At 44.7% G+C, this 23235-nt stretch overlaps 1 protein-coding gene across 1 annotated transcript in view; it reads right to left on the bottom strand.

Moving 5' to 3' along the window:
- Window positions 1-3512: 3512 nt before the first annotated feature.
- LOC147440463 (uncharacterized) overlaps window positions 3513-23235 on the bottom strand; it is a 33098-nt gene continuing 13375 nt past the window's right edge. Inside the window, exons 3-8 of the mRNA XM_086530208.1 lie at window positions 6290-6397; window positions 5984-6211; window positions 5741-5896; window positions 4504-4561; window positions 4329-4406; window positions 3513-4193 (exon numbers count right to left, since the gene is read on the bottom strand). Of these exons, the coding sequence (XP_086386334.1) occupies window positions 4078-4193; window positions 4329-4406; window positions 4504-4561; window positions 5741-5896; window positions 5984-6211; window positions 6290-6397 (744 nt within the window). The 3' untranslated portion in view covers window positions 3513-4077. The remainder of the gene's footprint in view (window positions 4194-4328; window positions 4407-4503; window positions 4562-5740; window positions 5897-5983; window positions 6212-6289; window positions 6398-23235) is intronic.

Raw genomic sequence — 23235 nt, 5'->3', positions numbered from 1 at the left:
ACGGCTTCATTTCGCGACGTCAAATTATTGATAACCTCGCAAATGTCATTATTGGTATGGAATATGCAAAATATACTCGACAAGATGTATTAGTCATGCGTGTTGACATTGAAAAGGCATTCAATACTGTTCTTTGGGATTACATTGCGGATACCATGTGACATTTGGGCTTTGGGTCTAGGCTATCTCGTGTCGTGCTTTTTTTGTATGCAAACAGTTCTTCTGCAAGCTTGTTGGATGGTTTTCTCACAGAATCTTGGCCTTTGGGACGGTCGGTACGGCAAGGCTGTCCTCTGAGTGCTTTGCATTATGTGATCGCTACTCATCCCTTGTTTATGTATTTGGATTCCTTGACCTCCATTGGTAGGCTACATGGCCTTACTTTACCTTCTGGTCGACAGTTTGTTGGTCAGGCTTATGCGGATGACTCTTTGTTCATGCCTCGTAATAATTATGATGATGTACAACATATTATGTATACTCTTCACTTATTTGGATTGGCAGCAGGTCTCAAGGTTAACTTTTGCAAATCCAAGCTATTGCCTTTGAAAGACTGTGATTGACATAAGATATTGTGACTTGGGGAGATTGTTTCTCTCCATGTTCTGGTTCGTCATTTGGGTTATCTGTTGGGTTGGAATGTATCGGCTATGAAGAAAACGGATTGGGTGCTCCAATATCTACATTCCAAGTTGAATTATTGGAAATTGTCCACGAGGCCACTTCATGTGCGTCTCAGGATTGTCCAATGCATCTTTGTGGCTTATGTGCAGTTTTACTTGTCTTTGTTATCCTGGCCTCGATTGCGCTTGTAGTCTCTCATGTCCAATATTTTAGAACATTTTTGGCGGACCTCGTCTACCAAGAGGAGCATTCGGCTTCTATCTATGAACAAGCTGTGTTCTCCCAAGCGGCTTGGAGGGTTGAATATTTTGGACTTGAGATGTCATCTTCTGGCTCGGAAAGCTATGTTGTTGCCAGTTTTGGTGGAGCAGCAGTTTTGGTGGAGCAGCAGCCGCCCTGGGCTCTCATGGTTGCACATTTATGTGCGCACATTGTCACCCTTTCTTTTGGTCATTGGTAACTGACTTATTGGGATGTTTTTGGGAAGCTTGAAGGACACATTCCTGGATGTCCCTTTACTTCTTCTCTAATTGGTGATTGGAAGGTCGACAATCCTCTGGGGGTAACTCTCTTCGCTTGGAGTTTGCATTGAAGCAGGGTTTTTGCTTTGACTTTGGTTCAACGTTCTCCTCGCCAAGCGTACTTTCTTTTCCAAAAAGGAATCTGTCAGATGCATCAGGTGGTTGATGACTCGGGTTATGTTCTTTCTTTCATTGATGTCGTCTCTCGCTTTCGGTTGGGTCGTCACTATTCTCCTCTTTGGCGGGAGATTCAAAACATGCTTGTTGCTCATTCAGATCAGAGAAGCGAGACCACATTCTCAGTTTGCAGTCTTCTTCACCTGGGTCAGATTTTGGACTATGTGGGCCATCTGGCATCATAGAAACTCCTTAATGTTCTAGGGCACTTTTTTTGACCCCTTTCCCTATTTCAAATTATCTCTTGGTCAAGCGTTGCATTTTGCCTATGAAGCTGGAGACATCACTCTTGATGCCTACAAGATTTACTTTGACTATTTCTAGCCTTCGGAGCCTCATAGTGCTCCGTCTTTTGTATCCCTTTCTTTTCGTGGGTTTTCCTCGCTTCGAGGTTTCCCACTTGTAAATTAACCAAAGCAGATTTACAAAAAAGATTGTGGCCATACTGTGGGAAATGTAAGTGTTGCATCTGCTTCAAAATTATACCCATGTTGGATCATTGCTTTTGTTTTCAAAGCTCAGCAATATTAATTGTACAACCAATAACATTTGAAGGGTTAAACTTTACTTTTTGACACTTTTGAAAGTAACTTGGCTATTAAGTTATGCATCATCTATGAAAGTCTGAGTGAGAATTTGCTAGCTAGTAGCACCTCTTCAAGAAGCCCTTGTTTGGATTTTTGAAGCGAGCTATTGTGTTTGAGCACATGTAGTGGTTGATTGCTCCAAATTTGGGCTAGAGGTGATGTATTGTTGAGTGGTTGGAGAATTTGCAATTTCCAAGATTGATGGTGTATTCCATGGTGCCATGTTATGGGAACGTGTCAACTACAAATAAACGAAGCCTTTTGGCCAATAGCTAAGTAGATGCGAGATTTTGACTTTTTTAATTTGAATGAATCTGCTGTTTTGCCAACCACTATCCAGCCGTGATTGATGTTTTTGTGTAACTCAAGAAACAAATACAAGTCGGGAGTTTGTAGAGTTTAGTGATGGTGTTGTGAAGTTTATAGCTCACTTGTATTGTTATTTTCTTGACTTAGCCACAATGGCAAATCACATCTTCCTAGCAAGAGAAACTATATTGCTTTTGTAGTCTTTCTTATGTAGGCATGATCTTCCACCTAGTTAGATGGATCTTGCAAGCACAATGTATCTCATCTACCATAATCTAAAGGCATAGCTACTAATTCAAAGTATATATGATATCCACAATAGAATTGTACTTAATTGATCAACATGCAAAGGTGTATAATGGGACTTGTAACATTTCCTTTATTACGAGTCAAATAATGATATAAAAGTTCAGAAATTTTGTTAAGAATACTCACAACAATGTAAAACTGGTTTCTTTAAAATGGCTTGACATTCACAATTTTGAAGTAGCCTTTCAAACTCAGTTTTTTGGTATCTTGACAGCTTTCATAGGGGGAACTACAGTCAATTCCCATGCCCATAGCGCTAATGAATGCTCAATGTCTTGGTATGTTTCTTAAGCATCCACACTGCTCTTGACATGCTGCCACCCAATAGTAAAAGAAATCAATGTGAAACCATTTTGGGATGTTCCAACACAAGTTTAGTAGAAATTGCAAGCTTATCTGCACTCATAAGCACTAATACAACTGTGATCTCAAGATTGAAGGAACCATTGGTAGCAAAGTGTGGAAAAGGTTGCATGATTTCAAATTTGACCCAAGAGAGGGAATCTTTAAGCTTATTGGCAATGTGGTGTTTCCAATAAAGCTCAAATTTCAAATGTTAATTTCACCTGACTGGTTTGCTATGGTTCATAACCATGCTTATTGAGAAGAAAATACCTCATCTGTTGTGCGCACCTACACTCGTCCCATAGAAAGCCTACCATGCGTAACATGAATGGTACATAAACACAATCAGCCCATAACCTCATCATCCTTAACATGCTGTACTTGATAGATTTAAACCAGTGAAGTGCATAATTTAAGCTACCTAGCAAAACCACTTTCATTGCTCTTCCATGATAGTCTGTGCCAGCAGACATGTTCTCTTAAACATTTTCCCCAAATAGAGGCTATTGGAAAATTGACCTTAGGACACTATTGGCAGCAAACGATTTTCAAAAAGTGCACATGATGATTTGAGATCCACTTGTAATGTAAATTACACAGCAGAAGATAAACCATAGGATGATGATGGTGGAAGCACATGTGACATTTTATAAAGAAAACTTCCACCATTTAGAGCAGGCAGCTTTCAATACAAGGCTCATATGTCGGAATCTACGTCGCATGCTCATTGTTTGAGCAACAATGAGTTCCTACTGTCCTCTGATGGTAACAAAGAAGGTGGACAATAATTAGTTCTTAAAAACAAGCTGCCACCCTTGCTGGTGAGACCTTGCAACAGATGATCAATACTTTATTCCTGGTGAAAGTAGGCTTTGGCTTTCCTAGCTTAAGAACTTCGAGTACAGGTGAGACAATTTTGGTTAGCCAAACAACCTCTTTCATCAAAAGCAGTTGTCTATGCAGCGTAGGCCCTTTTTTTTATCCATTCCCATTCATCTACATTGTGCCTGGGGTTATGTTGTGCCACAGCGAATAGACCATTGTCTCACTGTCTTTATATGCAAATACCCACAGCTTCAATTTGATGATGCCAAAACATTTGACAGTTGCTCACTACTGGATTCTTGCCCTCAAACCATAGCATTGATTATGAAAATGCTTCTTTTATGATACAGACAAGGGCCCACATGAAAACAAAATAGCTATCAGCTCTCCATTCTCTGCAAATATGGGTGGAGAGGAGGCGGCTTGAAGCGTCTGGACAAGCCTATAACCCGCCGGTGTAGGCCCGTGGGTGATTGCCCTGCAAACGCCAAAATTCCTGCCCACCAAATAAAGATCAGATCAATGAAGTACAATTTTTTACAAACTCTGTACATAAACCCTTTGAAATTGGTGACTTAATCATGATCTAAATAATCAAAATGATTGTCAAACGTGTTGGAAGTGGTTTTACCTGGAGTTTCACCTGGAGAAGTATTAATTTTTTGAGCATTGCTGTGTACGGCATGCTTTTTAGCAGCTACAAGGGGAGCTGAAACCAGGAAACAAAATCTGTGTGAGCGTATGGCAAAAATGGAGAAGCAGAGAAACTCATATTAACATTTTTCTTTTAAAAGAACCATATTTACATTGTTTTAATGGGACTCCTTGCTTGCCAAATTCGTTGCTTTCTCTGGACGTTCCTACCTGAGCACTTAGGAAAAACAGTTACACATTGTCGGAGCCATAATAACCGGTCCATACAAGAACATACATAATGCAATAAGCATCCATGATGGGATGAAGTTCTTTAAATTATTCACCTTTATGCATGGCAAGGCATATTCTGTGATCACATATAATTATGGACACTTGGGCACAGACAATTTGAAAATTCTCAATTCCCCGAATCATCTTAGTCTTGCCCGATTCCCTACAGATCATTCTCATTTTCACAGGCTTGCCTCTTGGCAAAGACCCTTTTGCCTATTGACTAAGATGATGCACATTAAGCTTGAAACACGATATGGACACGTATGGTCCAACAGCCTTGTTGTAATTTACCCTAGAAAGCACATCAAAGTGCAAAACTTTGCATGATACGACCTGAGCTGCTGGCAAAAACAGTTTGGGGAAAACTTTCATTAGAGCATGGCTTTACATAAACGAGAGCAACATATCTTTTAGCTTTGAAGAGTCTCAAGGTTCTCTCTCCAATTGACTTGCACTGAGGAAGAGCATTTAGTCTGATATGAAGCAGTAGACAGGACTCTGAGCCTTGTATGGGATTGAGAAATCATAAGACAGCTGCAAGGTTGTTGCTTGCATGGGGGGTTGTCAACTTGGAATCGACTTCGAGTTGACAGCAGGGTGAATCGAAAAAGTGAAGTGGAGATTTTTTTCATGTAGCAATTTTGAACCAGAAAGTTTGTACAGCCGAGTCATTCATCAAGCGTCCTGTCAGCACCCGCACCCTCACAAGTCACACTATGACCATGGCAGTCTTTGCGAGCACAAGCATGTTTCATGTGTGGCCATCTGACTAATTTTTCTTGAGATTTCCCAATCATTTGGCAATTAAGATTTGCTTTGCCATACTCATTCGTGCTCAGATCTAAGTGGAAATATACTGACTAGCAGAAGTCAAAAGGGGAGAGGCCTGCTTTTTAAGAGCTTGAGATCTCCAAGAATAAAGCCAATAAACAACCTTGGTAATGAAGGCTATACATTTTATCATTCTCTTCGGCTGATCAGGTTTAATTCTAATGTTATTTTCATTGTATGCCACCTGAAGGTTGTTATTTTTAAACCATTCTTTGACGAAATGATCTTTTATGTATCAAGAAGGGGAAAGAAAAACAAACAGACATTGGCTTTCTGACTTACATGCTTTCTTTTAGATTCAATGGAGGAGGAATTTCTCATGACATCTTTACAATCAGCAAGTCTTGTGTGAACTAATGGCTTGATGCCAATGCCTTGCCTCTTCTCTGAGGTCAAGTGAGCACCTGCTTCTGGAACAGCTCTTGAACTTCGAGGTCTCTGTGCAATATTGCAGAAATACTTTTACAAAACAGTTACCCCTCAGAAAAGGAAGAATGACACAAAAGAGTTCTTGTCACAACAAACCTTTATTGGGGCGGTAAGAGATTTTTGTTCTTTTCCTGTGATGCCTACAACCTTTTCCCCTCTTTGCTGGGACTTAGCTGGCCCCTTTCTCTTGTGCCCAGAATCCTCGGATGAATCTGAGCTTTCATCTTCTGTTACATTCTCATTACTGCCGTTATCGTCATCACCATTGTTATCATCCTCACAGGACCAATCTACATCCTCCTCCTCTGCTAATTTTGATCTTTTCTGAATTATTTAAGACTAAGTTTAACTTGGCTACACTCCATGAGTTGAGCATTAAAAGGAAAAAACATAACATCTTACAGTATCAATATTCAAGGCCTCCGTTTTCTTTTGTCTACTTGAATATACTACTACCTGCCCTGTTGATGTATCATCTCCATGGATAGTCCCATTTGATGGTATCGGCATCTGAATCAAGAACAAAACCAGCGATAAAGACTGGATCTAAAAACAAATAGTGGTTTTGTTTCCAGTGATTTTATGATAGGTTACATCCACATAGGCTACTATTTGTAGATCATCACAGATCATCTACAATAAACATCCCCAGCATTTCAACTCAAGATATCTATTTACTGCATTCTATGAGCTTTATTAGGTAACTCGGATATTTGCAATATTACAAACGTATATTAATATTCAAATTCAGGTCAGAATGAATGGTCAGCGAGGAAACAAGGTACTGACATAGGTTCTTGGCGAACACAACATCATGCCATGAATACACCTCCAATTTGCAACCACCAACTTGTCGTAAAAAAGAATGCCATCTTGAGCGTCGGTTGCCTCATAGAATGTTGAACTATAGACCACACTATGTCAAAGAAATTTAGAATCCCAATTTGTGAACTATGAACACATCATCCTAGATTTCAAGCTAATGAACTTTGGAACACACCCTATCCATAATCCTGCCGGGATAGTTTCCTACGACGTTAAAATATTGAATTATGACATATGGGAGTTCTCTAGAGATGGAGACATCGTTCTCTTAGGAGACTTTAATGCCAGAACGGCCAACTCTCAAGCAGTATTCTATGATACTTCTGAGGAAATGCTCAGAGAAGTGGATTTATCACAGAGGGGGCTTTCTAGAAACTCACAGGATAAAGAACACACTGAATATGGGAGACATCTCATGGAGATGGCAACTATACATGGTTTGGCCATACTTAATGGTCTAGAGAATTTCCCTTTATCTGGGGGATTCATGCTTCCTGCACAGGCATGGGGCCAGTACAGTGGATTATGTCATGACTTCACCAAGCTTTATTTCTAGTATCAAGGACTTTAAGGTGGGACCCAGACCGGTTGGGGTTGCAATGGATCATGCTCTCTTGACCTTATCAATCTCCTTCCAATACAATGCCTCTCAAGTACAAAGGAAGAAGACACACACAAGATATACTTTCACGCCAAGAGACTGATTCAGTCTATGTGGAAAAGATCTATAATAGGATGTGGGCAGCCGAGCCAGTATATATTGTAGACGAGATTACTTCTCGGTTAACAGAGATACTACATGGAGCAGCACAAGAGGCATACCCACATACTCAACCTGATCAGAAGAGAGGATCTGGGAACATGCCTCAAAACAGTTGGTATGACGAGGAATGCAGAGAGACGAGAACCCAGGTCTAGAAAGAGCTTACACTTGGGATCATCACATATAAGCAGTCTCAGATTGCTCTTCGGCGTATAGTACGTTGCAAGAAAAGGGCATTTTTAGCCAAATTGGAGAAGGATTTATATCAGCTCTTCTTGAGTCAGGACTCACATGAGACCTGGCGTTTATTTCACGAGCACTCACCGCCTCCGACGATTACTTCTCCTGAGATTTGGGGTCAATATGTAACATCATTATATATGGTATCTGGACAACCACCATTACCAGATCCGCTAGAGCCATGCCCTGCTATACTAGTACTTTCTTTACTACGGAAATGGTGGAAAAAGCCATTGATAAGATGAAGACAAGAAGAGCATATGATCATGATGGTTTAGTAGCAGAACATCTGATCCATGCCAGGGATCTACTTTAAGAAGTCCTTGCTCATCTGTTTAATCGGGTCATGTGTGAAGGATTACCTGAATCTTGGAAATTATCTACTATCGTACCTATTTTCAAGTCAGGGGATCCTATGATACCCAGGAACTACCGTACCATTATGGTAGGTCACACATTGACCCGACTGTACGCATCCATTCTTGAACAAAAATTGAGTAGATGGGCAAAGAATGAGGGCATAAGGGCAACAGGACAAGCTAGATTCAGGAGGGGTTATTCCACTTTAGATCATATTCTTACGCTCAGAGCCATTATTGAGGAAGGAAGAGCAAGCAGGACAAGGATGTATTGTTGCTTTGTGGATTTTCGAAAAGCTTTTGATACAGTACCAAGGGCCAGATTGATGCGCAGGATGCAAGAGTTAGGGGTCCCCAGAGAGATTATTTGGGGGATCATGGCCTTATACGGGTCAGTAACTGGTTATGTACGTACTCCAGAAGGGGATTCCGATATTGTTCAATTCACCGTTGGAGTAAAGCAGGGATGCCCCCTGTCCCCTACTTTATTTGGTATGTACATAGATGAGGTATCAGATTACATTGATAGAGAGGGTGACAGAGGTGCTCAACTTGCAGGATCATGGATCCCTTTGTTGTTGTATGCAGATGATATTGTATTGATAGCAAAATCACCAGATGGAATGCAGAGGCAGCTAGATGCATTACATAAATTCGTGGAGGACAGTGGACTGTCGGTAAACTTGGGTAAAACCAAAGTTATGGTGTTTAACACCGCACCGCAGTGGGTTAGGAGATCGACACCTACATTTGCATATGGCCAGGATACAGTAGAGTACACAGATGCATACACATACCTTGGTGTGGTATTTGCAGGACCGAAGTTTACTCTTAAGAAAGCAACGGATGCTAGATTGTCCAGAGCCTCTGCGGCCTTGGGAGGGTTGGAGAGGATGTGTTCACAAGTGCAGTTTCAGGAACCATGAACAAAACTTTGACTCTTTGATACTGTGGTGGCTTCGGCTATGCTTTATGGGGTCCAGATTTGGGGACCATTTGTGGAACAGGATAATTGGAAGTAAATGGAGAGACCTTTGGTATCTATGATTTCCCGAATGATTAGAGCCAAGGCCTCCGTACCACACGCGATTACCCGAGCGGAACTAGCTGCCCCTCCGATAGAAATTGAAGCTCTTACTAGATCAGTATCCTTTATACATGGTTTGTGGGATACAAATAATTACCGATATACTAGACTGGCCCTCGAATCATCTCGACAATTAGCAATGAAAAGGGATACATCATGCTGGTATGCGCAATTGTCCTCGTGGTTTCAGAGACACGGGTTCAATATGGAAAGATTACCCCCCTTCCAATACTCTCTTGAGGCTCCATCACTGGCAATTACACGAACGGAGATTAATAAAATCATCCGTCAAAATCTTATACAGTTGGATACTAAGAGGACATGGATAGACCCTACACAAGACTTGGGCACGAAGATGGCTGACTACGAAGAAAACTTCCTACAGCTATCTGAAGATGGATTTGTGATTCGCCCGAGCTACATGGATACCCACCTGTCTCATGGTTTGAGATGTGCTATTGGTCAGATTCGTACATCCTCACACCAGCTGGAAATTGAATTTGGCAGATTTAGGGGAATCCCACCTGAGAGTAGAATTTGCAAGTTATGTGGAATGGAGCCGGAGACAGAATTACACTACATATGCCATTGCACCGTATACTATGAGATACGTGGGCTTTTCCATTGCCTATTTAAAAAAGGCTTTGGACCTCTAGATAGAGTCATGCAATACCAAGATCAAAGATGCTTAGGCTTGTACCTACTGGAACTACATCGGCACAGGGATAATCTAATGAGAAGACAAAGAGCACTACAGCCTCAGAGGCAGATCACAGATTTCTTCGGATCGAGAGAAGCAAGAGTGGAAGGAGAAGCAAGACGCTAGCAGCCAACACAAAGGAGTACCCACATTCATACCAAAGGCACCCTCATTGACAGGGCGATTGAGCTTAGGAAATCGAGACGACCACGACCGAGATACAGAAGCACACTTCACCGGAGGAGACTACAACAAAGGATTAGAAGCATTCTAGCCAGACACCCAGAATGCTCCTAAGAAGTTTATTTAATATTTTGTATTTAGTTTTTTCACATTTATTTTCACACTTTTCACACTTAGTACTTTAGTACTAAGGTACCCAGACATTGTAACAGATTCACCACTTTTGTATCAGTTTGGTCTCATAGGTCATTCTGGCCTTTTGAAGACGTTAATATAACATTTCATTTCATTTCATTTCTCTCTCTCTCCGGACCACACTCCGGATGGCGGCATGGAATTGTAATGGATCGTATAGGCTGGATGTGGGTGCCTTTGAGGATAGCTTTAGAGATAGAGACATTGTCTTTTACTCAGAGACACATAAGAAATCTGGACAGTTGATGCCAAGTGTGACTGGTTATTCATGGGAGACAGCTTGTCGGCCAGACACTAGATCCCAGCATGGGAGTCGAGGTTCAGGAGGGGTAGCAGTCTTATTCAGGGAGGAGTTGCAACCGCTATTACAGATTGTCCGGAGAGATGACAAGGCGAGATACATGTGGGTGAGACTGAGAGCTGAGACGGGCAGATTCTTATACATTGCTGTGTGTTACTTTCCCCCTAGCACATCAGTCTATACCTCACCTAGAGAGCAATCCCCTTTCTCTATACTTGATGATGACATATGGGAGTTTTCTAGAGATGGAGATATCATTCTCTTGGAAGACTTTAATGCCAGGACGGCCAACTCCCAAACGGTATTTTATGATACCTCGGAGGAGATGGTTAGAGAGATGGATATATCGGAGATGGGGCTTGACAGACACTCACAGGACAGAGAGCACACAGAGTATGGGAGATATCTCATGGAGATGACGACTACGCATGGTTTGGCCATACTTAATGGTCTAGAAATTTTTCCTTCATCTGGGGGATTCACATGCTTTCCACACAGACAAGGGGCCAGTACAGTGGACTATGTCATGACTTCACCGAGCTTCATCTCTAGTATTTAGGATCTCAGTGTGGGACCTAGACCTGTTGGAGTAGCAGTGGACCATGCTCTCCTGACTTTTTCAGTCTCTTTCCAATATAGCGCCTTTCAGACACCACGGAGGATTGCACACACACGGTATACTTTTACACCAGAGACGGACTCAGTCTATGTGGAGGAGATTTACAGGCGGATGTGGGCAATCGACCTGTATATACAGTGGAGGAGATCACCACTCTATTGACGGAGATCTTGCATGGGGCAGCAACAGAGGCATACCCACACACTCAACCAGATCAGAGCAGACGTTCTGGGAACATGCCTCAAAATAGTTGGTATGATGAGGAGTGCAAAGAGATGAGTGTTAGGTGCAGCGGAATGAATGTTGTATTTTCTCAAGATTAGTGATCTTTATTGCTCAAGGTTCCTTTTAGTTCTTTAGGGAAAGAGAGAGATTTCCGTCTTGTAGAGTGTTGTGGTCACGAACAAAGTGAGTGGATTGTGCGTGCAAGTGAATGAGACTGAGAGAAGGAGAGAAAAGAGATACAACACCCGAGAGGTTGTAAAACCCTCCTCTGAAGGCCCCACTCTCGTCGGCGAGAGTGGTCTACTTTGATTGCACAAGGTGTACAATGCAAATGCGATGGACTGATGCAATGGAACTATGCCGATGACGACGATGATGATGACGACGGCGGCTTGGGCTGAAATCTGGGATCTTCTTGATGCTGAATTTTTGGGGCTGTTTCAAGGCTGAAAATGACTGTTTTCTGTTGTGCTTATGGCTGAAAATGATTGGTCCTGGTCTGGGGTTCTGCTGCAGATGAAAACGCTGATGTTGCTGACACCTTAGGCTGCGTTTTTAGGCTCCTGCTGAGTGCTGAAATCGCTGGTAAGGGCAGCCAGAAAACGCTGATCTGTTGGGGATCCTAGCGTTAGTGAGGGGCTGATCTGTACCTGCTGGATATGCTGCAGAAACGCTGAAGTGCTGAGGCATCCAAGCTGAGGAACCCGCCACAAAACGCTGAGGTATGCTGGATGATTAGCGTTAGTAAAATACTAAAGCTGGGGCTGTTGGTTGTGAGAAAAACGCTAAGGGACTAAGGTGATTCTGTCGCGGGAAAGCCGAGGATGGCACTTGATGGCGCTGCTTGATCTGGGAAACTATGGGAAAAAAACGCCAAGGAAGGGAAGCTTCATGGCGATGGAGATCTTGCGATGGGTCATATGGGGGGTACTGCTGAGAAGTTGCCTGTTGAACGGGAAGCTCCTACTGCCTCTTCTACCAGAAAGTGTGAACTTTGGTTTGCTTATATATTAACTTAGCAAAATTGCCCTACCTACTTTTGTAGGAAAGTCACTTAAAAATAATAAGTGAAAATCCCAATAAATAGGAAAATAGGCTAAATGCACTGGAAAATTCCCCTAACTGATGCTAATGGATTCTGCTAGGAATTCAGATGATCATGTTGTGTGCAACCGGAGGATATGCATCTATGCTAAGTGACTGGGCATGCACGGTCTACGAATAGACTCACAAAAGTGCCAGATCACTGCTAATCTAAACTGACTGAACCCTGCTGTGGTGTAGCTTGTCCACGGACACATAGGGTTGGGATGTGTCACGTGACATCCCCTCCTTTTCAAAGTGAGGTACCGGTACCGAACTGTATGGCATCGAGGGAGATCGCCAACAGCATCCGGAATCCTGGAAGGGACTCTTCGCCGGCCCACGTTGATGTGTGGGTTGTGCGGTACTTGAACTTCATAAAGGTCTGCAACGCTTGCTTCTTTGGGCCACGCCGAAAGCGACACAAAGTCTTCTGAATCTCCTTTCTTGCTTCAACTTCGTCTAGAGTCCTGCTTCCTTTGTCTTCAAGAATCTCCATGGCTGAAAATTCCTGAAACAATCTCCAACACAAAACCATGAACATACCCATTCCATGTAAAGTGAAGGAAAAAAATCTTGTCTTCGCTAAAGACTGTGTATGCAATGTCAATGAACATAGGGACGGAGTGACAACCCGTTCATCAAACACATACAAACAATGAGATCAGATCTTTTCTGTTTGATCGAAAACAATCAACTGTGGCAAATCACAATGGAAATGCCCATGCTTGGTGCTCATACTATCGTGTGCTCTTTCGGAAACTGTGGCATGCCAAGGAAGAGACATGGAATGTGACTTCTTGACATACAAACTTTTCAGCTTTTCACGAAAAATCCGCATACATTCGTGCTCATCCATGATAGAAACGTGCTCAACATACAATATGTCATGCCTAGGAAAAGGGATCACATAACGATACTGACTAAAATACAGAAAACTGTCACGAATGAAACACTCGAACAATGCGTGCGTATCAATCATGCGAACACATAATACTTCCTGTGATGGTTCTTGAGACCTAGGCACAAGAGCCAAGATCTGTGCTTCTTGAAGGGGAACGTTCTTCTTGAGTGGGTTCTTTCTGAGGGGGTTCTGTTGACCTAGGCTCGAGAGCCAAGATCGATCCTTCGTGATTGATCGAATCTACAATGAGGTTAGCTTCGCTAGAAAAAGCATCCACTAACACATCATCCATGTGAATAATCACGTCATCTTCATGCAACTCATCATGCTTGTGAGAAATCACATCTTGATCATGCAAATCATCATGCTTGTCATTGTCATCCAAATCATTATGCAAATCATTGGCATCCAAATCATCATGCCTATCATTGTGCTTCAAATCATCATGCTTCTCATCATCATTCAATTCATCATGCTTCTCATCATCATGCAAGTTCTGTGTATCATGCTGTGGAGAAAAAGAGACTGAGAGAGTCTCCTTATCTCGAATCCGTTCAACCTTGTCCTACATATTAGCAATGAGAGATGGAGAAGGAACAATGTCCTCTCCATGAAAGACAGTAGGAGAATCACTTTTGACATTGATAGTTAAAGTGCTAGCCTCCCAATGAACAAGAGGGTTGATTTCACGAAACCATTTCATGCCTAAAATCATATCACATCCTGAGAGAGGAGAAACAACAAATCTTCTAGTGAATGCAGTCTGTTGAATTGCAAACAACACATCAAGGCACTCCTTCGTGATGAGAGCGTCCATACTAGGACGAAGCCAGAGACCTCGATAGGAGATCTCGGACTAACTTCGAGGCGGGCTCTCTCAACAAGAGAGGGGCTGATCACATCATGCATACTACATGGGTCAAACAATATGACAAAACGGTGCCCCGACGTACGACCATAACATTTAATGAGAGAATCATCAATGGGAGGGTCTTGAGAAACTGTGGGCACAATCGTGTGATCATTCATTGCATTGACAGATGTAGTGGGTGCTGTGGGTTCTTTAGAGTCATTCGATTCAAGCTTAGGACATGTTCGTTTTATGTGACAATGAAAACGACGACCTTCTTTAGAATACGTGCTTTGTTCTTCCGAAGTGATGTAACCTCCTACAATTCCTTGTGCTACCTTTTCATCTGGAGTAAGCTTAGGTTTAGCAATTGTGTTAGCCTTACCCTTAGATTCATTGGAAGAATTCTTTGATGAGATATTGTTGGAAGATTGGTTCGAAGAGTTATCATTCTTACCGTTCTTACCATTCTGCGGGTTCAGAGAAGTCTGCGAGGTACTTGTGGAAGTCTTGTTCTCCTTAGGCTTTCCTTTGTTGTGCTTCATCTCGTGGGCGAGAGCAATTGCTACCGCTTTATTGAGATCGATTAGATCGAGTACCTCGACATCATACTTGATATACTCGTCCAATCCGTAAAGAAATGCCTCCTTGCGCTTCGCATCCGATTTGCGTAATTGAGTGGCGAGCTGCAAAACCCGATTAGAGAAAGATATAACCGGCATACCGTTTTGCTTGAGAGCTCGCCAATCGTCCTTTAGTCATGCTAGGTACTGAGGTGGCATAAACCGCGCCTTGAGTTTGTCTTGGAAATCAACTCAACTAATAGAGAGGGACGTGAGATCGTCGGCTGCCTCTAGGTGCGCGGCTAGCTGTGCCTCTTGCCAAGCCTGATACCAATTTATGGCATCACCGGCAAGGTACATAGCTGCCGTCAAAACTTTGCTATTGCCTGTTTTCTTAGTTGTCGCAAAATAAGCATTAAATTGATGCAACCAAGAATGAATAACAGTAGCATCCATCTTACCGTCATACTTATTGAAAGTCAACTTCTCTGTGACTGGATTGTGTGAATCCGCCTCGTGGCTTGTGCCACTCGACGAACTCCCACGATCTTTGGGTGATTCGGCCTTCGAGGCTAGGACTTGGGAAATAAACTCTTGTTGACGAATCTCCCTTTGAGCTTCTCGCTCGGCGTCCCTTTCTGCTTTGCGTTCAATGCGCTCCCGTTCGAGGGCAAGTCGCTGGTCTTCTTGTCTTGCGGGAATTGCAATGCGCTCACGTTCCTGAGCAAGGTGCTCACGTTCCTGAGCAAGTCGATGTTCTTCTTGTTGTGCAGCAAGTTTGTCGTTTTGTTTTTCGCGCTCGCGGTCCTTGGCTTCTTGTGCACGGTTCTTTGTCGCTTGTTCATCTGCTTTGCTTGCGAGTTGTTCCAAGGCAACTCGATTCGTTTCTTGTTGTTGTGTCATCATGTCCAACATTGACTTGACCATCATCTCCATAGGAGTGAGGACAACTCGTGGCGTAGATGGCGAAGGGGGAGGGTCGGAAAAATCTCCTGATGGGGAAAAACCTTCGTCGCCTCTCTCATGCTCATCACCTGAATGCGAAGTATCCATGCCGCTTCGAGGACCATGCACTGGGATCTGTGGTTCTTAAGTTCACGAGGAACTTGGGTCTTGAGTTCTTGAGATTCTTGAGGTTCTTGAGGGTTTCTTCCGCTTGCAAATCGCGTTGGAGAAGGATCTTCTCTTCACCCGAGTTCTACCCTTTTCTGCGGGACGCACCCCTTGGCGGCCTTGCGCTCACACCAAGGTTGCTTTTTCCCACCTCACGTCGATTGGCCGGCCGCTAAGTGCACGGTCCGCTCTCAATAAGTAAAAAGAGACACAAGGGGAGGCTGGACAAGCCCTTCTTTCTTGGGATTCCTATCACTCTTCAACAAAACACGATTAGGAATCGCCACGCCCAAGTAAACTTGGGTTCGTGCGATCGCAACAAGCAAAAAAAATTCTTGTGGTTCTTGTGGTTCTTTCCTTGAGTAATGCAGAACACTTCCAAAGCTCTGATACCAATGTTAGGTGCAGCGGAATGAATGTTGTATTTTCTCAAGATTAGTGATCTTTATTGCTCAAGGTTCCTTTTAGTTCTTTAGGGAAAGAGAGAGCTTTCCGTCTTGTAGAGTGTTGTGGTCACGAACAAAGTGAGTGGATTGTGCGTGCAAGTGAATGAGACTGAGAGAAGGAGAGAGAAGAGATACAACACCCGAGAGGTTGTAAAACCCTCCTCCAAAGGCCCCACTCTCGTCGGCGAGAGTGGTCTACTTTGATTGCACAAGGTGTACAATGCAAATGCAATGGACTGATGCAATGGAACTATGCCGATGACGACATGATGACGACGGCGGCTTGGGCTGAAATCTAGGATCTTCTTGATGCTGAATTTCTGGGGCTGTTTCAAGGCTGAAAATGACTGTTTTCTGTTGTGCTTATGGCTGAAAATGATTGCTCCTGGTCTGGGGTTCTGCTGCTGCAGATGAAAACGCTGATGTTGCTGACACCTTAGGCTGCGTTTTTAGGCTCCTGCTGAGTGCTGAAATCACTGGTTCGGCAGGTCTTTTCAATGTTGGAAAACGCTGGTAAGGGCAGCCAGAAAACGCTGATCTGCTGGGGATCCTAGCATTAGTGAGGGGCTGATCTGTACCTGCTGGATATGCTGCAGAAACGCTGAAGTGCTGAGGCATCCAAGCTGAGGAACCCGCCACAAAACGCTGAGGTATGCTGGATGATTAGCGTTAGTAAAATACTAAAGCTGGGGCTGTTGGTTGTGAGAAAAACACTAAGGGGCTGAGGTGATTCTGTCGCGGGAAAGCCGAGGATGGTACTTGATGGCGATGCTTGATCTGGGAAACTATGGGAGAAAAACGCCAAGGAAGGGAAGCTTCATGGCGATGGAGATCTTGCGATGGGTCATATGGGGGGTATTGCTGAGAAGTTGCCTGTTGAACGGGAAGCTCCTGCTGCCTCTTCTGCCAGAAAGTGTGAACTTTGGTTTGCTTATATATTAACTTAGCAAAATTGCCCTACCTACTTTTGTAGGAAAGTCACTTAAAAATAATAAGTGAAAATCCCAATAAATAGGAAAATAGGCTAAATGCATTGGAAAATTCCCCTAACTGATGCTAATGGATTCTGATGGGAATTCCGATGATCATGCTGTGTGCAACTGGAGGATATGCATCTATGCTAAGTGACTGGGCATGCACGGTCTACGAATAGACTCACAAAAGTGCCAGATCACTGCTAATCTAAACTGACTGAACCCTGCTGTGGTGTAGCTTGTCCACGGACACATAGGGTTGGGATGTGTCACGTGACATGAGAGTTCAGATTCAGAGCAAGCTTATACTTGGAACCATTACATATAGACAGTCTCGGATTGCCCTTCGACGTTTAGTGCGACGGAAGAAACGGGCCTTTTTAGCCCAGATGGAACGTGATTTGTATCAGCTCTTTTTGAGTCGAGATTCAGGTGAGGCCTGGCGTCTCTTCCATGAACACTCACCTCCTCCAGTGATTACTTCTCCCGAGATTTGGGGTCAGTATGCAGCATCATTATATACAGTACCTCGGCAACCACCATTACCAGACCCTCTAGAGCCATGTCCAGCCACTAGTACCTTCTTTACCGCTGAGATGGTGAAGAACGCCATTTGATAGGATGAGGACTAGGAAAGCATATGATCATGAGGGTTTGGTGGCAGAGCACTTGATACATGCTAGAGATTTACTGTCAGAGGTTCTTGCGCTGTTGTTTAACCGTGTCATGTGTGAGGGACTACCCGAGTCTTGGAGATTATCTACTATTGTACCTCTCTTCAAGGCAAGGGACCCCACGGTGCCAGGGAACTACCGTATTATTATGATAGGGCACACATTGGCACGGTTGTATGCATCCATTCTTGTACAACAACTGAGTAAATGGGCAAAAAATGAGGGCATACGAGCAACAGGACAGGCTGGATTTAGGAGGGGTTTCTCCACTTTGGACCATATTCTTACACTCAGAGCCATTATTGAGGAGGGTCGGGCACATGGAAGACGGATGTATTGTTGCTTTGTGGACTTCCGCAAAGCATTTGACACAGTGCCGAGGGCCAGATTGATGCGTGGGCTACTGAAGTTGGGAGTACCCACACAGATCATATGGGGGATCATGGCTTTATACGGCTCAGTGACTGGCCAGGTATGCACTCTTGAGGGGATCTCTGACATTGTTCATTCCACTATTGGAGTGAAACAGGGTTGTCCTTTGTCCCCTACACTTTTTGGTATGTATGTAGATGAGGTCTCTGACTACATTGACAAAGAGGGCGACAAAGGCGCTCAGCTAGCAGGGACATGGATCCCTTTATTATTATATGCTCATGATATTGTGATATCAGAGTCACCAGAGGGCATGCAGAGACAATTGGATGCATTGCACAGCTTTGCAGAGGATAGTGGATTGTCTGTGAACCTTGGTAAAACCAAGGTTATGGTGTTTAACACCACACCACAGTGGGTCAAGAGATCGGCACCTACACTTGTATATGGTCAGGATACTGTGGAGTACACAGATGAATATACATACCTGGGGGTGGTATTCACAGGACCGAGGTTTACTCTGAGGAGAGCAGCAGAGACTAGACTGTCCAGAGCCTATGCGGCATTGGGAGGGCTAGAGAGGATGTGTTCGCAGGTTCAGTTTCAAGAACCACGAACAAAGCTATGGCTCTTTGATACTTTGGTTGCTTCAGCTATGCTTTATGGGGTCCAGGTTTGGGGACCATCGGTGAATCATGATAGTTGGAGGAGCATGGAGAGACCCTTGGTAGTTATGATATCCCGGATGATTAGAGCCAAGGCCTCCGTACCGCATGCGATTATTCGAGCGGAGGTAGCCGCCCCTCCTATAGAGATTGAGGCACTTACCAGATCAGTGTCCTTTATGCACAATCTATGGGATACACATAGAGGCAAATATACTAGATTGGCTCTTGAGTCCTCTAGAAAGTTAGCGATGCAGGGAGATGCATCATGTTGGTATGCACAGATGACCTCATGGTTTCAAAGGCATGGTTTCGACATGGATAGATTGCCTCCTTTTCAGTATTCCCTAGATGCACCCTCCCTGCCAGTCACACGGACGGAGATCATTAGACTCATTCGTTAGGATCTTATACAGTTGGACACCAGGAGGACATGGGTAGAGCCGATACAGGAGTTGGGCACGAAGATGGCTTTCTACAAAGAGCATCTTCTCCAACTTTCGGGAGATGGGTTTGTAATTCGTCCGAGCTACATGGACACTCATTTGTCTCATGGTCTGCGATGTGCTATTGGTTAGATTCGCACATCCTCACACCAGCTGGAGATTGAGACGGGTAGATTCAGAGGGATACCACCAGAGTCAAGGATATGCCAGCTATGCGATAGAGAGCCAGAGACAGAGCTACACTACATATGCCACTGCACTGTGTATTATGAGATACGAGGGCGCTTCCATTGCTTATTCAGAGAGGGTTTTGGACCCCTAGATAGAGTCATGAGGTATTAGGATCAGAGATGCCTTGGCTTATATCTACTTGAGCTACACGAACATAGAGATAGTCTGCTGAGGAGACATGGAGTACGACAGTCACAGAGACAGATCACAGATTTCTTTGGATCAAGGGAGCCAGGATACCAACCACCAGCACAGGGTTGTACCCACATTCATACCAAAGGCACCCTCATTGACAGGGTGACTGAGCTCGGGAGATCGAGACAACCACGACCGAGACACAGGAGCACACTCCATCGACGGAGACTCCAGCAGAGGATCAGAGGTATTCTAGCACGACACTCAGAGTGTCATTGAGGGCCTACTCTACATTTTCACATTTCACATTTCACACCTCATTTTCAGTTTTCATTTTTACATTTAGTACTTTTTGTACTTGTACTTCAGACATTGTATTAGATTCACCACTTTGTATATGATGGTCTCATAGGTCATTTTGGCCTTTTGAAGACGTTAATATATCATTTCATTTCATTTCATTTCTCACATAGGTCATAGGTCATTTTGGCCTTTCGAAGACGTTAATATTACATTTCATTTCATTTCATTCTCTCTCTCTCTCTCTCTCTCTCTCTCTCTCTCTCTCTCTCTCTCTCTCTCTCTCTCTCTCTCTCTCTCTCTCTCTCTCTGTGTGCACCCGCTGCTGCCCCCTACTCCCCGCTCTGCCGCCCCTGCTCCCGCTGCCCCTGCTCACACGCTCTGCATTCCCCCGCCCCCTCTCTCTCTCTTTGCTCGCGTCCCTACCCTGCTCGCCCCTGCTCCCCCCCCCCTCTGTCGCCTCACGTTGTCCGCCACCCCTACTGCCACTCTTGCCTTGCTCCCCGCCCCGTTGCCCTTGCTGTTGCGCCCCCCCCCCCCCCCCCCCCCCCCCCCCCCCCCCCGCGCCCCCCCCTTGTTGTTGTTGTTGCCAAGAAAGGAAAAGGCAAGGAGATAACGTCCACATCCACACCCACTATCATTAATCAGACACTAGAGGAGGAGCAAAGAAGACGTGTGCGCGCTTTACATGTGAGAATTTGCGGTCTTAAAGACAAAGGCAATGTGGACGAAGAGGTAAAAGAACTCATGGCCTTGATGGGGGTTCATGAGCCGACGCACACAAGAGCCTGGAGAGTGGGCAACATAAAGAAAAATGGAAGCAGTGGGGAAACCTCAAAAGAAAGGGCACTCATCCTCCATTTTCCCTCCATGGAAGCGAAGAAGTCCTTGAAGAAAAGGACAACTCTTAAAGAGACGGGCATTTTCTCGGGGATGATCTTACCCTCTCGCAGATCGCTCATATGCAGGAAGTAATGCCGGAGATTAGAGCAGCAAGGGGAAAAGGCAAGATTGCCTTTTACCGAGATGGAAGAGTAGTAATACTAGAGCGACGCTCCACATGACGGTACGAGACTTATGGGACCACACTCAAAGTGGGGGCCTGGAACTGTAATGGATCCATGCGTCTTGATGTGGGTGCTTTTGAGGATAGCTTTACTGGAAGAGACATCATCTTTTACTCTGAGACACACCAGGCCCCTGGGCAATCCATGCCTCACATCAGTGGATACAGATGGGAGACAGCTTACAGACAGGAGACACGCTCAGAGCACAGAGGACGGGGCTCGGGGGGAGTGGCAGTGTTATTTAGAGAGGATTTGCAGCCATTGATACATATAGCCCGCATGGATGAGTAGGCTAGGTACATGTGGGTGAGATTGAAAGCAGAGACAGGCAGATATCTCTACATTGCTATTTGCTACTTTCCCCCGAGTACGTCAGTCTATGCATCACCCAAAGGATAGTCCCCCTTTTCTATTTTGGATGATGACATACGGGAGTTCTCTAGAGATGGTGACATTATCATTCTAGGGGACTTCAATGCTAGGACTGCCCATCACCAAACAGTGTTTTATGATACTTCAAAGGAGATGCTGAGAGAGCTAGATGTTGTAGAGACGGGCCTGTCCAAACTATCACACGATGCGGAATATACTGAGTATGGGCGACACCTAATAGACATGGGCACCGCACATGGACTGGCCATCTTGAATGGCCTACAGAGGTTTCCTGCTTCGGGAGGCTTCACATGCTTCCCACACAGACATGTAGCCAGCACAGTGGACTATGTCATGGCACAACCAAGCCTCATCTCTAGTATCCAGGACCTCACGGTTGGACCCGGACCTGTTGGTGTGGCAGTGCATCAGGCTCTTGTATCGTTGACCATTTCTTTTCAGTTTAGTGTAGCACACAGGCTACGGGCAGCAACCCCTACTCGCTACACCTTCACGCGGGAGACGGACTTTGTATACATAGATGGGATCTACAGACGCCTCTGCACAGAGTAGCCAAGGTGACCTCTGGAGGAGCTTACTACTATACTGACACAGACACTACATGATGCAGCAGCAGAGGCATACCCACATACCCAGCCTGAGCAGAGACGCCGTTCGAGGAGCATGCCCCATAACATTTGGTATGATGAGGAATGCCGGGACACTACAGCTAGACTTCAGAGGGAGGTGCTTTTGGGGGACATCACTCATAGGCAATCACAGATTGACTTCCGACGCCTAGTGTGGCGGAAGAAGAGGGCATTTTTGGCTCGCCTAGAGCAAGATCTATACCAGCTATTCTTGAGTCAGGACTCACGTGAGGCGTGGAGGCTCGCTCATGAGCACCCCCCCCCCCTGCCATCACTTCTACAGAGGCCTGGGGCCAGTATGCATCATCTTTGTACGCAGTTCCTGAGCAGCCCCCTCTTCCCGACCCCCCCGATCCATGCCCACACACGTGTTTTTTTCACCGCCGCTGAGATGGTGAGGAAGGCCATTGACAGGATGAGGACAGGGAGAGCATATGATCATGATGGCTTAGTGGCTGAGCATTTCATGCATGCCAGAGATTTACTAGCAGAGCTTCTAGCAGTTATGTTTAACCATGCCATGTGTGAGGGCTTGCCTGATACCCGGAGCCTATCTACTATTGTACCTATCTTCAAGTCGGGAGACCCTATGGAGCCTGGGAACTATCGCACTATCATGATTGGACACACATTGGCACGGTTGTACGCATCTATTCTTGAGCAACAACTGAGTAGATGGGCAGAGAGGGAGGGGATGCGCGCAGCCGGGCAGGCAGGTTTCAGGAGGGGTTTTTCTACTCTTGACTATATCTTGACACTCAGAGCCATCATTGAGGAGGGCAGATCGCGTGGGAGACGGATCTATTGCAGCTTTGTGGATTTCCGTAAAGCATTTGACACAGTGCCCAGAGCGAGATTGATGCGCAGATTACAGCAGATGGGAGTACCCACAAAGCTCATTTGGGGAGTCATGGCACTATACAGGTCAATAGTGGGGCATGTACGCACCCCAGAGAGTCTATCCACACCAGTTTACTCCACTATTGGGGTGAAGCAGGGCTGCCCG

The sequence above is a fragment of the Adiantum capillus-veneris genome, chromosome 15 (assembly GCF_014529385.1).
Source record: "Adiantum capillus-veneris isolate H3 chromosome 15, ASM1452938v2, whole genome shotgun sequence".
In the NCBI taxonomy this organism is placed as follows: Eukaryota; Viridiplantae; Streptophyta; class Polypodiopsida; order Polypodiales; family Pteridaceae; genus Adiantum; species Adiantum capillus-veneris.
This window is presented reverse-complemented; position numbering and strand designations above follow the sequence as displayed.